Here is a 13,223-nt window from a genome sequence, read left to right as displayed (position 1 = left end):
TAAGAACTGTATGTGTGGGTCAGTACTGTGTGGTGGTGTGATTGAGAGACCGTATCGCCTGCGGGAAGAAGCTCCTCCTCAGTCTCTCTGTGTTGGTCTTCAGGGAGCGGAATCGCTTTCCTGACCTCAACAGAGAGAACAGTCTGTTGTTGGGATGGCTGAGGTCCTTCACGATCTTCCTGGCCTTGGTCCTGCACCGCCTGCTGTAGAAGAACAGGGTTACTGTTGTTAAGGGGCGTGTTTTAAACCAAACTAACCGAAGCCTAACCAGATATTTATAGTGCCTGAACCAACAAGCGAAGGAACAAGAACAAAAGCGAGTCAGCCTAACAAAGCAGCAGGCTGACGAGCTGAAAGACTCGAGCTCGTTACTTTAACCCTTCCTACCTGTGAGACCTTTGTCCCCACCGGCAGCGGCTGTCATTAAAACACAAGCTGAGCAGGTTTCAGTGTGTGGAACAACGTCCTGGTTATGCGCCTCAAAATCTGTACAGTTCACATCAATGTTTGAAGATGTGTTCCTGGCTCATAGTTTAAAGATTGTTTGTAAGACGGACTGTAAGACAGTAGGTCAAGGTCACATCAAATGTGAAAATCGGTAAACCTTCACATTTACAACTGGGTGAAGTAAAAGGTGTGCTGGAGGTCTGGGCTCTGTCCATGGAGCTTAAGACTTGAACTGTAACTGGATGTTGATTATTAGCAGTGCTCGGGTCGATACTGAAGAAGAGTCACGTTTTACGTTGCTTGTTTTATACTACTGTAACACGTTTTAGCAACTGAGCTGTCTGCTTTTACTCGTCACTGTTTCCTCTATAAACAGGAAGTCTCGATGTTTGTGTGGCTTTTGTGAGAGGTGGGTAGTATATAATTACATTTACTTAGTTACATTTACTTGAGTACAATTTTTGGCTACTCTCCCCACCTCTGGTTTTTGTGCATGTCTGTCTTGAAAAAGAGATCTCCATCTCAGTGAGATGACCTGTTTCAATACAGGATTTAATGATAACAGTAATAATAATAATATTAATAACTTGCCACAAAGTTGAGAGTGGTTAGTTTGACTCTTTACAGGCTCCTCGCTGCCACGTCGCTCTGCGCGTCTTCCCTCGCAGCTTCAGCTGTGGCTGAATGAATCTGGCTGTTTATCATAGCAAACATTCCTAAAACTAAAACTCTGAACGAGGACCTGACAGAATCTTCTCCTTTAGCATAGCTGTCTTCACCGTTAAATTGCCTTCACTGTTCAGGAACAATGCATTTTCACTTTTGATATTTCCACATTTGCAGTTTATAGAGGCAGACAGGAAACAGCGAAGCAGGTAGAGCGCAGTTAAGGAAATGCGAGCCAATCAGAATGAGTTCTGAGCAGGTGTTTAAAACAGGTTACAGGTTGGTTTTTGTGATCAATACGAGTTTTGAAATATTTAAAGAGCGGGCGTGCTGGTTCTTCTTTGTTGGTGTGTCTCTGATTCTCAGTCAGGCCGAGAAGACGGAGTGTGACGTAGTACAGAAACATGTAAACCTACATACATGCCACCTCTGTTGCAGGGGATGAGTGAATTTACAGATTTAAACACACACACATGAATGGTGTGAGTTCATGTACAGTGTTAAGTACAGCAGACACACACACATCTTCCACACAGTGAGATATGGGCCCGGCTGAATAATTTCAATCTTCTTATCAGATAGAAAATATGGACAGCACTTAAAAGCTCTGAAGTGTATCACAGCTATAAATCAAGTTCACCCCCCTCCTCCTCCTGCTGTCGTCATTCTCTCCTTCCCTCTTGTATCTTTCACTCCTCCTCATCCCTCTCTCCTCTCGCTCTATCCTCAAGTTTCTCCGACTTTCCACTTGACATCCTTCTTCTCCTCGGTCACTCCCTCCTTTCACTCTTCCTCTCCTCCTCTCTCCAGTCTTTTAGGGTTAACTCTAACTGATGAGGCCACCGTGCATTGATCGTCTTTGATTAAATGGATCTTCGGCCATCTCGCTCTCTGTGGTTTATTATGAGACCCAGTGTGCTAATTACATTACAGAGAGGCAGAGGGACACGGTTACTGTTGCCACAGTGCTGCAATGCAAATAAACCCACTGCAGTCTGCATTTTAAATGCTAGAATTTCAGATTTGAAAATAATGTTTAACCTTTAACAGACCATATATAACAACCAGCCTGTTTACCATTTACTGTCATCCAGAGATGAAAACCAAAGCATTACAGCTATCACTGTTAGGACCCCGGCGTGGCTAACTAGCATAAGCATAATGCTTAGCATACCATTACTTATCTATCCATCTTCTCCTGCTCATCTGGGGCAGCAGACAGCAGAGGAGCACAGCACTAGGACATCCTGAAACACCTCATGGCAGAGACAAGGCATCCTGGTCAGTGTGGAGAAGCAGCAGATACCCTACGGAGGGTGTATCTACCCAGAGCTCATGGTAGCATGTGAGGACAGCAGATTAACCATTAAGGCTTTAGTTTCACACTCAGCTTCACCACAGCACACCAGTACAACCAGTCCACATCACCACAGAAAATAAACCTTTACATTTGATTTACAAGTTGTGCTAACAAAAATGTTTAATTAGCTAACTTCAGGTGTCTGTAAGGTATCACAGAGGCATTCAAACTGATATTAGATGATGTCTCTGTATGTGTTTACAAGCAAAGACACTTTTCAGATGATAAAATATTCCCAAATCTCGTGCAGTGATGTGGTGATGTGGACTGGCTGTACTGGTCTGCTGTGGTGAAGAGAGAGCCGAGTGTGGAAGTAAAGCTGTGCAGCTATGCTGCTGTGACCAAAAGAATGAGATACAAGTGCAGCAGACTCACTGTGAGCCAGTTTTGACAGGATTGGACAGATAACTGGTCTCAATGATCCTGTTTGTTGGAGTCAGTTTTTACTGCAGGAAACCACAAAAACAGCAGCTGCACAGTTTTGCTGTTGATTTCAAACATTTCATTTAAGAATTGTTATGATGAACTTACAATAAGAGGTTTGTCATGGAAACGAATCATGTCACATCTGTCACATCAGTTCTGATGATGTTTCATCTGGACACACCTTCTTCTTCCCGAGACTCCGTCAATGTCAAACCCAGAAAATGTAGTTTGCTCTCACGAACAGTAGAAACGAATGCAGTGTTCATCTATGATCTACAGTGAGAGTGGACCGCATCTTTTTCTGGAACAAAGCGCCACGCGTCAGATAACTGAGTGAAAATATAACCAGGATAAAAAACACAAACAGGAACCAAGACCGAAATTTCTCAACTTTTAAGGGTGTTTGCTTCCAGGTTTGTACAAAGTATGGATGATGTCAGAAATAATGTCATGAATACTTTTTTATTTATTCCAAATAAACTCCAGACTGCATCCTGTAAACAGAAAAAGATGAATGACTGTCTCATGTAAAACCAGACTGACTCTGTGGTTTTTGAGATCAGGCCTCTGTGGGGGTTCTCGCCATCTGCTGTAGGATTTACACGTTTTCTTGTGTCTGCAGAAGCTTCTTTCTGTCGGGCTCTATGTTCGGGACCACAGTGATGCTGCAGAATGAATTCGGATAAGTATCTAAAAATCTAAAGTGCCTAAAACTAAAGCACAGTGTGTACTTGTACTGCTGTGCAGTCTAGTACAGCATGAGCAAAGGGATTAGGAGAAGTAGGTCCTGACTCTGTTCTTCCTAATCTCTGCACTCCCTTTTCACGGCAGCATGCTGTGAGCATAAACATCCAGAGCTTCCCCTCAAAAGGATGAGCAGTGCTTCTGGCAGGTACAACAAGGGAAACGCATCAGCGGGCTTTTAACAGCACACTGCATGTAGTGCGCTGACTTAAGAAGGCAACAAAGTCAAGTTAAAGTGCTGCTTTGTGAGGCGATGTAGGACAAAAACATCCAGTTCACGGTCCTACGTTTCGACAAAGACAAATAAATTCATTTTTCTACACAGACACAACAAGCGTGCCGGAGAAACACTCAGACGGATAAGATGGACGTGACTGTTTGATCACTGATTTATGAAGATGTGTCCAACTCCGAGCCTCCTGAATGAGTGAAAAAAGGCAGAGTGCTTGTGCCTGTTGGGGAATAACAGAGTTGGTCATGATTGTGGGAGTTATTCACAGATGTACTTTTCCAAAACCAACAATCCAGCAAACTGGCCTGCTTCAGTCAGCATTTAGACAGATGTACAGAGAAGAAAATGCAAACGTCTCAATGGAGCCATCTTCGTTTGGAGTGGAACCGTCTGAGAGTACGCACCGTTACTCCCCGTAGTTAAATAATTAGTGCTTTCCCTCCTCTGTCATACAGTTGTCGGGTTTCAGCTGACCACTTTAGTCTTTTCTAAAATAAAACTGAACAGCCAAAAGCAGCAGGACGCTGCAGGACATAAAGCTCATGTAAAGATGAGCACAACGCTGATGCAGCCGCTATAACAGATGTGTCTTCAGTGCAGCTGATATGAAGCTTGGCTCAGGTCACCAGATACTTTCAGAGCATCTTTTTTCACATTTTAAACTCCAGAGGTGACCTCCAGGGCTGCACATGAAGCCAGCAGCTGCAATTCCTCTACTGTCCACTAGAGGCTCCAGCAGTGAGGCAGTCTCCATAGACTCCCATGTTGAACCTTTGCAGCAGAAATAAGCATATTTACAGCCTGATGCTGTTTTTGTCTTTATAGATAATTTCTTTCGTCACGACACCTGCAGAGGGACAGAACTCACCTGTTTAACTTGGACTGTAAACAGGATATTTTGAATATTTTTATTGAGCTGCTGGTTTTGATAAACCTGATTATTCCTGGTTGTGTTTAGCTGCTGATGGATTCGTGTGTTAAACACAATGCCTCATCTTCTCTTTCTTAGACTAAAATAAACTGTGCACTTTGTCCTCTTAGAGTGACGAAAAACGCTGCTGTGCTGTGAAGATGGAAATGATTCGCTCCTCTTCACACTCTGTGAGTGGCAGGCTGAATCCCAAACCTCCTCCTGGGTTTGTTTTCAGATGTGCCACATGTTTGGCTTCCTTTGATATTTGGCGAGCCCCCGTACATCTCTCTGATTTTCTGCTTTGGCTTAGCGTGAGCGCTGAAGGAAGATGACATTTTGTCTCAAAGACGTCAGCATCGTCTCTGTGGCTCATCCTTTTTTCAGTCTGAGAGCTCCTTCCTTCCTTCTCTTACTCTCCCCCTCGCTCTTGTTTCCTTGCTTCCTCCAATCTGTGCTTGTTGTTCTTTTAATTTACCCTCCGTCTCATCATTTCCACCTGTTCTTCAAGGAGATGTGCCTTTGCCAATGTTTAATGTGCCCTTTCAAATGAAGATAATCGAGAATTCAGTAACACTCTTCGGTGATAATGGGACCGCACTGCCTCTGGGAAACTGATGAAAGAACATTTTGCTTTTGTTTAAACATTGACCAGCGTCGTTTCTTTTTCCTGGAATCAGCGCTGTGTGCTTTATGTGTTGCAAGTTCAATCATTCTCCAAATGAGATTTCCGTGTGAAAATAGAACACCTACCGACACAAAATGACTGGCTCCATGAATATAAAGCTGTGGAGAGAAAATCTTATGCGTGTCGTAAGCCATCTCATTAAAAACCAAACCAGTTGCTTTAAAAAACGCTAAAGATAAGAACAGCAAAAATGGGCACTGTTACTTTTACATGCCATGATCTGTGACCACCATCTCTTGCTCTGAAACTGAACTCAGGGCTTGTGGTTAATTTGGTGATTCTTCGGGTTTTCTCTCTGTTATTGACACAGAACTTAAAGTTAATCCCTTAATTCCATAATCCCTGATGACTCCGATGTTTAAACTGCACCATGCACTGCCCATCTGCAAGCCACTTTGCAACCCACCTCGTCCCTCTGAAACACACTGAAGTAGAATACACGAGACAAGGTTGCAGGACTCTTCACGACGATAACGAAGATGATTAGTGTTGTGAGAGAGTGTACTTAATAATCAGGCCCCATCTTATCTTAATGACCTTATAGTACCATATCACTCCATTTGACCAAGGGGTGGGTGTAGCTCAGGCGGTAGAGCAGGTCATCTACTGATCGAAAGGTTGGAGGTTCGATTCCTGGCTTCCCCTAGTCTGCATTAACCCCAAATTGCTCTCTGATGCATCCATCAGAGTATGAATGTGTGTGAATGTTACTGAGAACAATGTGAATGGGTGAATGCATAATGCAAGTTGTGTGAAGCGCTTTGAGTGCTCAGAAGAGTAGAAAAGCGCTATATAAGAAACAGGTCCATTTACCATCACTTTGCTCTCACACTGCAGGCCTACTTGTTGTTCCTAGAGTATTTAAAAGTAGAATGGGAGGCAGAGCCTTCAGTTTTCAGGCCCCTCTTTTGTGGAACCAGCTTCCAGTTTGGATTCGGGAGACAGACAGTATTTCTACTTTTAAGATTAGACTTCCCTGACCACCCTGGCATCTTTCCTGCATGCGCCCTGCACATCAACAGCACAAGCTAAAGGGTCCACACAGTTCTATAAAATACAACACCAGTGGGTTTTGATGTGTTAGTATGTGATCAGCTGAGACAAGAATGTGTTAATAGTAAATAAGCTGGTGTGCTCACTCAAAGCAGCAGTAACAGGACATTTGTCACCCTCACCCTTCTCTTTCTTCTCATTCGACAGGACGAGCCCAAAGAAACTGCTGTCCTTTCTCATATCTTCTGCTCTCTCTGTTGTCTCATATCTCTTCGCCCACAAACTCCGACCTCATCAAAGACACTTCTTTGTCCCCCACCTCCCAGGTAAATTCACCTGTATCGAGGCTCGTTTCCACCTGGAGCGTCAGATGGGTTACTACCTGATCCAGATGTACATCCCCTCTCTGCTCATAGTCATATTGTCCTGGGTTTCCTTCTGGATCAACATGGACGCCGCGCCCGCCCGGGTGGGCCTGGGCATCACCACCGTGCTGACCATGACCACGCAGAGCTCCGGTTCAAGAGCCTCTCTGCCCAAGGTGAGGACAAATCACTCGTTATTGTAGTCTGCTTGGACTTCATGAACATACCTTATTTCTAATTCATTTATTCCTGGACTCTTAGAGAGCAGCTTTGCATGATTCACAGTTTAAAATAATCCTTTCTCAGTGCTTGTCTGAAACAAGCTGTTTTAGCTCCTCCCCCTTACAATGACCTTCCATCTGATTGTCTTCCCCTCCCAAATGGAAGGTATTAACAGCAGGAGGGTGCAGCTTTTACACTCATAGCCAGGTGCCTGAGAATACAATAATATCATATAAGGACATCATACAGAGCTACGAGTAGAAAGAAACTGTAACGCTCGAGGTTTTGGCTCATTATTGGAAACTGGAACAGCAGACAGGAAATAAGAAACAGCAGAACGGAGCCACTTTAAAGGTTTGTATTCCTTAACCCTGTAACATTTCACAGGGTTGTGTGATTTTTTGAGACCTCTGTGTCATTAATTATTTTTTTTCCTAAAAACTGCAAAAATACATAAAAATAAAAATAAATAAAAACATTTAAAAAAAAACCATAAAACTCCTATATCAAGACTTTTATTCATATGATAGCTTGTAATGATGAGATACAAGAAAGCCACAGGATAATCACAGAATTAGCTATTTTATGCCTTTTATGTTCCAGTCCAGTGTTTATAATAAGCTAATATTCTACTGCTTCTTCTTCAGTACTTAACTCTGTATAAAGACAGAAACAAAATCATCTTATTCCTGTGATGAACTTTCAGGTTTGAGCTGATAGTTTATCCGTAAGCTTATTTTCACATCTGTTGACTTTTACCTTTACAGATATTGTTTTTCATCCGTCACACCCCCAAAAACACCAAAACAAAGTAAAATATGAAGCAACGGCAAGAAGAATTTGTATGCATGACGTGCTGTTTAATGACAGATGTCTTTTCATCCCTGTTGGAAGGAAGGCCTACAGCTTTTTCTGATAATTAAGGGACATAAATGACAGAGGCAGTGACAAAGACGATGTAGACAGAGAGGAATTAATTGAAGAAAAGTTGGAATGAAGGGAAAAGATAAATCAATGGGAGGGAAAGAAAAATTTCCTTTTCCCTGACAAATTAGAGACAGAGTGGAGGGAAGACGAGAGGCAGACAGATGGAGGGATGAAAGAAGGAAGAATTTAAAAAAAGACCTTTAACAAAGAAGGTTCAAGGAGACAAAAATGGAGACAATATGTTTTAGAAAGCGAGAGGAATCTTTTACTGTCAGGGATTTTCAGATTAAAGTGAAAAAATGGTCAGGGTCTGCGTGAGCTAGTAGGATTGTATAATTACGTCCAGGAAAGCTGTAATCCCCAACACAAACACAAACACAAACACACACACACACACACACACACACACACACACACACATATATACACACTCTGTTTGTTGACATTAGGTGCTTCATGCGCTCTAAAAATTGAACAAGTGAACCATGATTCCTCTGCAGTTCAGCTGTCACAATAATGATCACACAGCACAGCTGAGCTTAGGTGGGCATGCTGCTCCCTCTCTCTCACACACACACAGACACACAGTGTTCTGTGAGCGTTCTCACAGTGTTCTGTGTGCGATTGATAGCAGGCACACACACACACATATGGCTCTCTTCAGATGTTTCTGCTGCAGCTTGTCAGATCAGAGCAGATGGAAGTGGACACGAGGCGAGATCTCTGCTCAGCTGATCATGCTGTCCATATACAGCACAGTACACACACAGAATGACTCTCTCCACGTCTACTTATCGTACCATTATTGGGACACATGTTGTTGTACCCTCTAAGCTCCAGCCACAGACCTGGGGCGGCTGCAGTTCACCTGTAGCAGTGGACTTGTGCTTTTATGATACCTGCCTTTCAGAGAGGGGCTGACTTCACCGATTCAGATCAGGGTGCTCTCAGCTCAGGGCTGCAGATCCTTTTTGTGAGAAAGTACAGACGTCGCAGAAATATGCAGACGTTTCCTTCGGTTCTGCTGCTGCCAGGATACAAACAGCGGCTATGAGTGTTACGGCCCCAACCGAAAGACAAGGAACCAGGAGTGGTGGGGTTGGCGTAAGCTTCTCAGCAAAACCGACTGCACGCCTCTGTCTCCACGTCTTCACTTTTATTTCCTTTGCCTTCACTCTCTCTCTGCTCAGTTAGTTTTAAGCCCCTGAAAAATGTCTGATCAGGTTTAGGAACAGCTTGAATACATAATAACCCAGCGTGTTGTGACACGTGCGTTTAAATTTCTGAACAAGCATCCCTCTGTGGGGAGCCAGGACCGAGACCTCAGTACCAGGTTATGAAAACTTTGAGCCCCTTCTCTGACACATCAGGGATGATAACTGGCTGTGTGGAAACTACATCCTTCTTTAGTATTTATGATGATATTTCTTTTCTGTCTCTCAGTGAAGAAAGGATCGATGCATTGATCTTCTGACAGGGAGCTCAGTTGCATGATGCTGCATGCATGAACAGCTGATGCCCCGTCAGAAACCTTCATTCCAGTCGTGACTCGATGCTGAGGAAGCCCCTCTCAGAGTTCTCAGAGTGCTGCTGAGTCAGCAGAACTGTGCTGGAAATCTGAACAGGTGAAGGATGACTGCAGGGAGATCTGTTATTAATCCAAAGTTTAATGTCAACTTTGGTGAAATTAAAAAAGAAGGATGGTCAGATTAGCTTACATTACAGATTAGCACAGAAAAAAACATCATCTGTTCAGTACTGAAAAATGATCTATCCATCCATCATTCCCAGATTTTCCCGTTCCATGCATGTTGTATTCCACTAGCCCACTTCTCAGTTTGTCCTCTCATCCTGAAGACTTGATATGGAGCTTGCTGATCGGGCCACATATGAACTGGTATGCTTCAGTTATCTGTCGCTTTTATTAGGATGAGTTTAGCCTGGGGACATTTTGTAGATGCGTGAAAGGATTGAAACTCCAATCTGTTGTTCCCAAGTGTTCACACTAGACTATCCAGCTACTCTACTCACGTGCCCCAAACGATTTCCAAGCTACCCCATGCCTTGAATCCCTCTGTGAGTGGGTCACACAAAGACGGGTAGAAGCTAGGCGTCGCCTCCACCCACACGGGCTACGTCAGTGCTGTCCTGACCACGTTCCTCTCTCACGCTGATGTCACAGCAATGGAGGGTGCTATCTGGGCCAAAACAACCATGTCTGATGCCTGAGTTTTCCTCCTGTGGATTATTCTTACACACATTTTTACCTCATTATTTCAACCTGTGGAATCATTCAATGCAATATGGTTATGGCAGAAAATAAGGGAAAATCCCCCCTCAGTATTCCAGACACTTGCTCAGTCTGTCAGCACTTTCAGCTCACAGCCCGCCACTACTTCTTCTTCTTCTTCTTCTTTGATCGTTGCCCTGTGACGCATGAGTACAGTAACGCCGCCTAAGCTGCTCAGCAGGTCACTACTGCTCAGTTTGTCTGTCAGGAGCTTTCAGTCTCACACAGATCATACTGCAGCACCGAGCTAACAGTCGCCTGTGGACTCAGTAAAAACACACGAGTCACTCTCAGGATGTAGAGCATGAGTTTAGTGTGCTTCAGTCCTGCCAGATTTCATAGCTAAGCAGAGTCTACGAGAGCTAATTTAAGAAATCTGTACCAGCAGCATAAGGAAAACTGTGGTCACTCATAACGCTTCATGTTGGCAGTAAAACAAAAGCAGCATCAGGAAATAAAGTGTTGTCCAACAGTGTGGTGCAGACTCTCTCTCCATCTGCTTCATTTACCTCGCTTAATGCTCTGCCTTCTCAGAATCAGCACCAGAGAAGGCACTATTTTAGAGAAGGGGTCATTCAAAAGCTTCTTTTACTTCTGGATCTGCCCAAGTTTATGAACATAACCATACAGTCCAAAATAAAGCAGCACAGGAACCAAAGCTGACCTCTAAAATCGTCCATGCTGATTTTATGAGTATGTATGAAAAGGTAACGTGTGTGCTGGGTAGGATTTGAAGATTGTTTCTACTGCTTCACACAAAGGAGGAAAAGCTTCTTTCAGTGTCTGTGAAATCATTTTTGTGGGAGAGTCATCCCCGTCTCTCTGGCTGGATGACCATCACCACTGAGCGTGCCCACTGAGCACTGAGGCCTCTCGGCAGCTCGGGGAGGGAGTCGCTCAGGCGTTCGAAGATAAACGTTTTCATGAACGGCACAAACGAGCACGAATCACAGCGAGGTCGAACGGCGATGATAAGCACTCTGTGTTTGTGTAAAGTGATCCAAAGTCATAGTTTAATTGGATTTTAAACGGCTGATTGTGGGCTTCCTCTCTGCGAGACAGACCAGGTTCTCCCTCTCAGGCTGCACGCTGTAATTGCATTTGGAGATGAAGAGTTGTAATGACAGGCCGGGCGAATGCACTCGAATAAAGGTACTTGGCAGGCAGATAGAAATCATACAATGATCCAACCAGACTTCATTTAGCCCGTGTTATCTGGACAGTCCTCGCCCCGGCCGTCTTGCTGTAATTTCACTGGTTCTGTGAGCTAGTTGGGCCCAGTGTTGTGTTTTACGTGCACCTGGCTGTGCATGCAGTCAGGTAAATTTAATAATGTAGTGAAAGCACCTTAACCTCGTAGTCTAAGCTCAAGACAGTGGAAATACCTTTACACGTATGCCTTTACTGCGATAAAGATACAGAGCATCACTCATTCCTGTGCACTCAGATATTGCAGACAAATGTATAAATGAGTACAGATTATCAGACCACTATGAAATTAAAGTATTTTAATGTATTTGGATGCTTAGATTATTTTACTTTTGCACACAGAAATCAAATTATTTCGCAAAAAACAAAATCTACCAGGGTAATGATTACCCCTGAAGCTAACAGTCCATTTAGCTGGATAACAGCCTGCAGTCATCTACTGCAGTCTTCACTCCTCTCCACAGTAATCCCAGCCTGTTCTTCTTGGGAGAACCTCTCGGGCTCCTCCAGATGTGATGATCTTCTGGCGTGGACCTTTTTCTCCAGTTCGGCCCACATTCAGGGCTTTGTGCAGGCCAGTCATGTAACACTCACTTTGGTCTTCTGGAGGTCGTTCTTCACCAGGAGCGACATATGTTTTGGGTCGTTGTTGCGTTGGAAGACAAAGTGATGACTCAGACCCAGTTTAGCCGCTGACTGTGAGCATCAGTGATTCTGTTTCTCAGGTCTGGACTGGTGATGCTCAGTTACGGCTTGAACCCTGCTCAAGTTTTTATACCAAGTGTAAACTGGAAGATAACCGTCAGTTTGAACTGGATTTTACAGCTTTGAGTGTTACAGAGTTAAAGCACATCATTGCACAGCAGTGCTTTGTGCTGTGGCTCAATGAAAAGGTCAGTTTTTCAGGAGTAATAATATTCACCCTGTTCACTGTTGTTTTTTCTGAAATCATTCTGCTATTGTGTGCAAACTGGAAACATTTATGCTTTCTGAAGGAAACCAGTATGTTTATAAAATCCTTTTCCTCTGTTAAAAAGCACTTCGCCAAAATCTGCACATTTCATTGGGGAAACAGATTATTTGGATTTTTAGGTCGTTTGTTTGACCCTTTAGAGTGACCAGAGGAAGCTCTATAAGAACAGCGTATTGCTTCAACAATAGCTTACACTGATCGGTAACACTTACTAAAGTCCCAGTGCCCTGCTGCCAGATAAAAACATACACCAACCATAACTTGACTGCCATAATTCATTTCAGTTTTATTTATACAACGCCAAATACAAGCGACAACAACAGTCACCTCAAGGCGCTTTATCCTGTAAGGTAGACCCTACAATAATACATACAGAGAAACCCCCAACAATCATATGACCCCCTATGAGCAAGCACTTTGGCGACAGTGGGAAGGAAAAACTCCCTTTTAACAGGAAGAAACCTCCGACAGAACCAGGCTCAGGGAGGGGTGGGGCCATCTGCTGCGACCGGTTGGGGTGAGAGAAGGAAGACATGATAAAAGACATGCTGGGGAAGATAACTCTGAATATTAACGGCCCCACAAATTGTTGCAGTCTTTGATTTAACCTCATAAGACCCGAAGTCTTCCGTGGCATGCCTTTTTCATTTCTCTTTGATCTTTGGGCATATTGGGACCCGATGAATGTAAAAGCAAAGAATTACCAGATTTTTTATTTTTTTTTACCTGATTTTTGTTTCTAAAAGAAATGAGATCCACATATGAGAATAT

General features: G+C 43.6%; 1 protein-coding gene across 5 annotated transcripts in view; it reads left to right on the top strand.

Moving 5' to 3' along the window:
* The window catches only part of glra1 (glycine receptor, alpha 1), a 120,872-nt gene that overhangs the window by 84,188 nt on the left and 23,461 nt on the right, over positions 1 to 13,223 (top strand). For all 5 annotated transcript variants that reach the window (XM_040043096.1, XM_040043094.1, XM_040043097.1 and 2 more), the window contains one exon: positions 6,793 to 7,007. In XM_040043096.1, the coding sequence (XP_039899030.1) occupies positions 6,793 to 7,007 (215 nt within the window). The remainder of the gene's footprint in view (positions 1 to 6,792; positions 7,008 to 13,223) is intronic.

Source organism: Simochromis diagramma, unplaced genomic scaffold (assembly GCF_900408965.1).
Source record: "Simochromis diagramma unplaced genomic scaffold, fSimDia1.1 OVJJ01000433.1, whole genome shotgun sequence".
Taxonomy (NCBI): domain Eukaryota; kingdom Metazoa; phylum Chordata; class Actinopteri; order Cichliformes; family Cichlidae; genus Simochromis; species Simochromis diagramma.
Note: the sequence above shows the minus strand (reverse complement) of the source record. Positions and strands in the feature narration are given on the sequence as shown.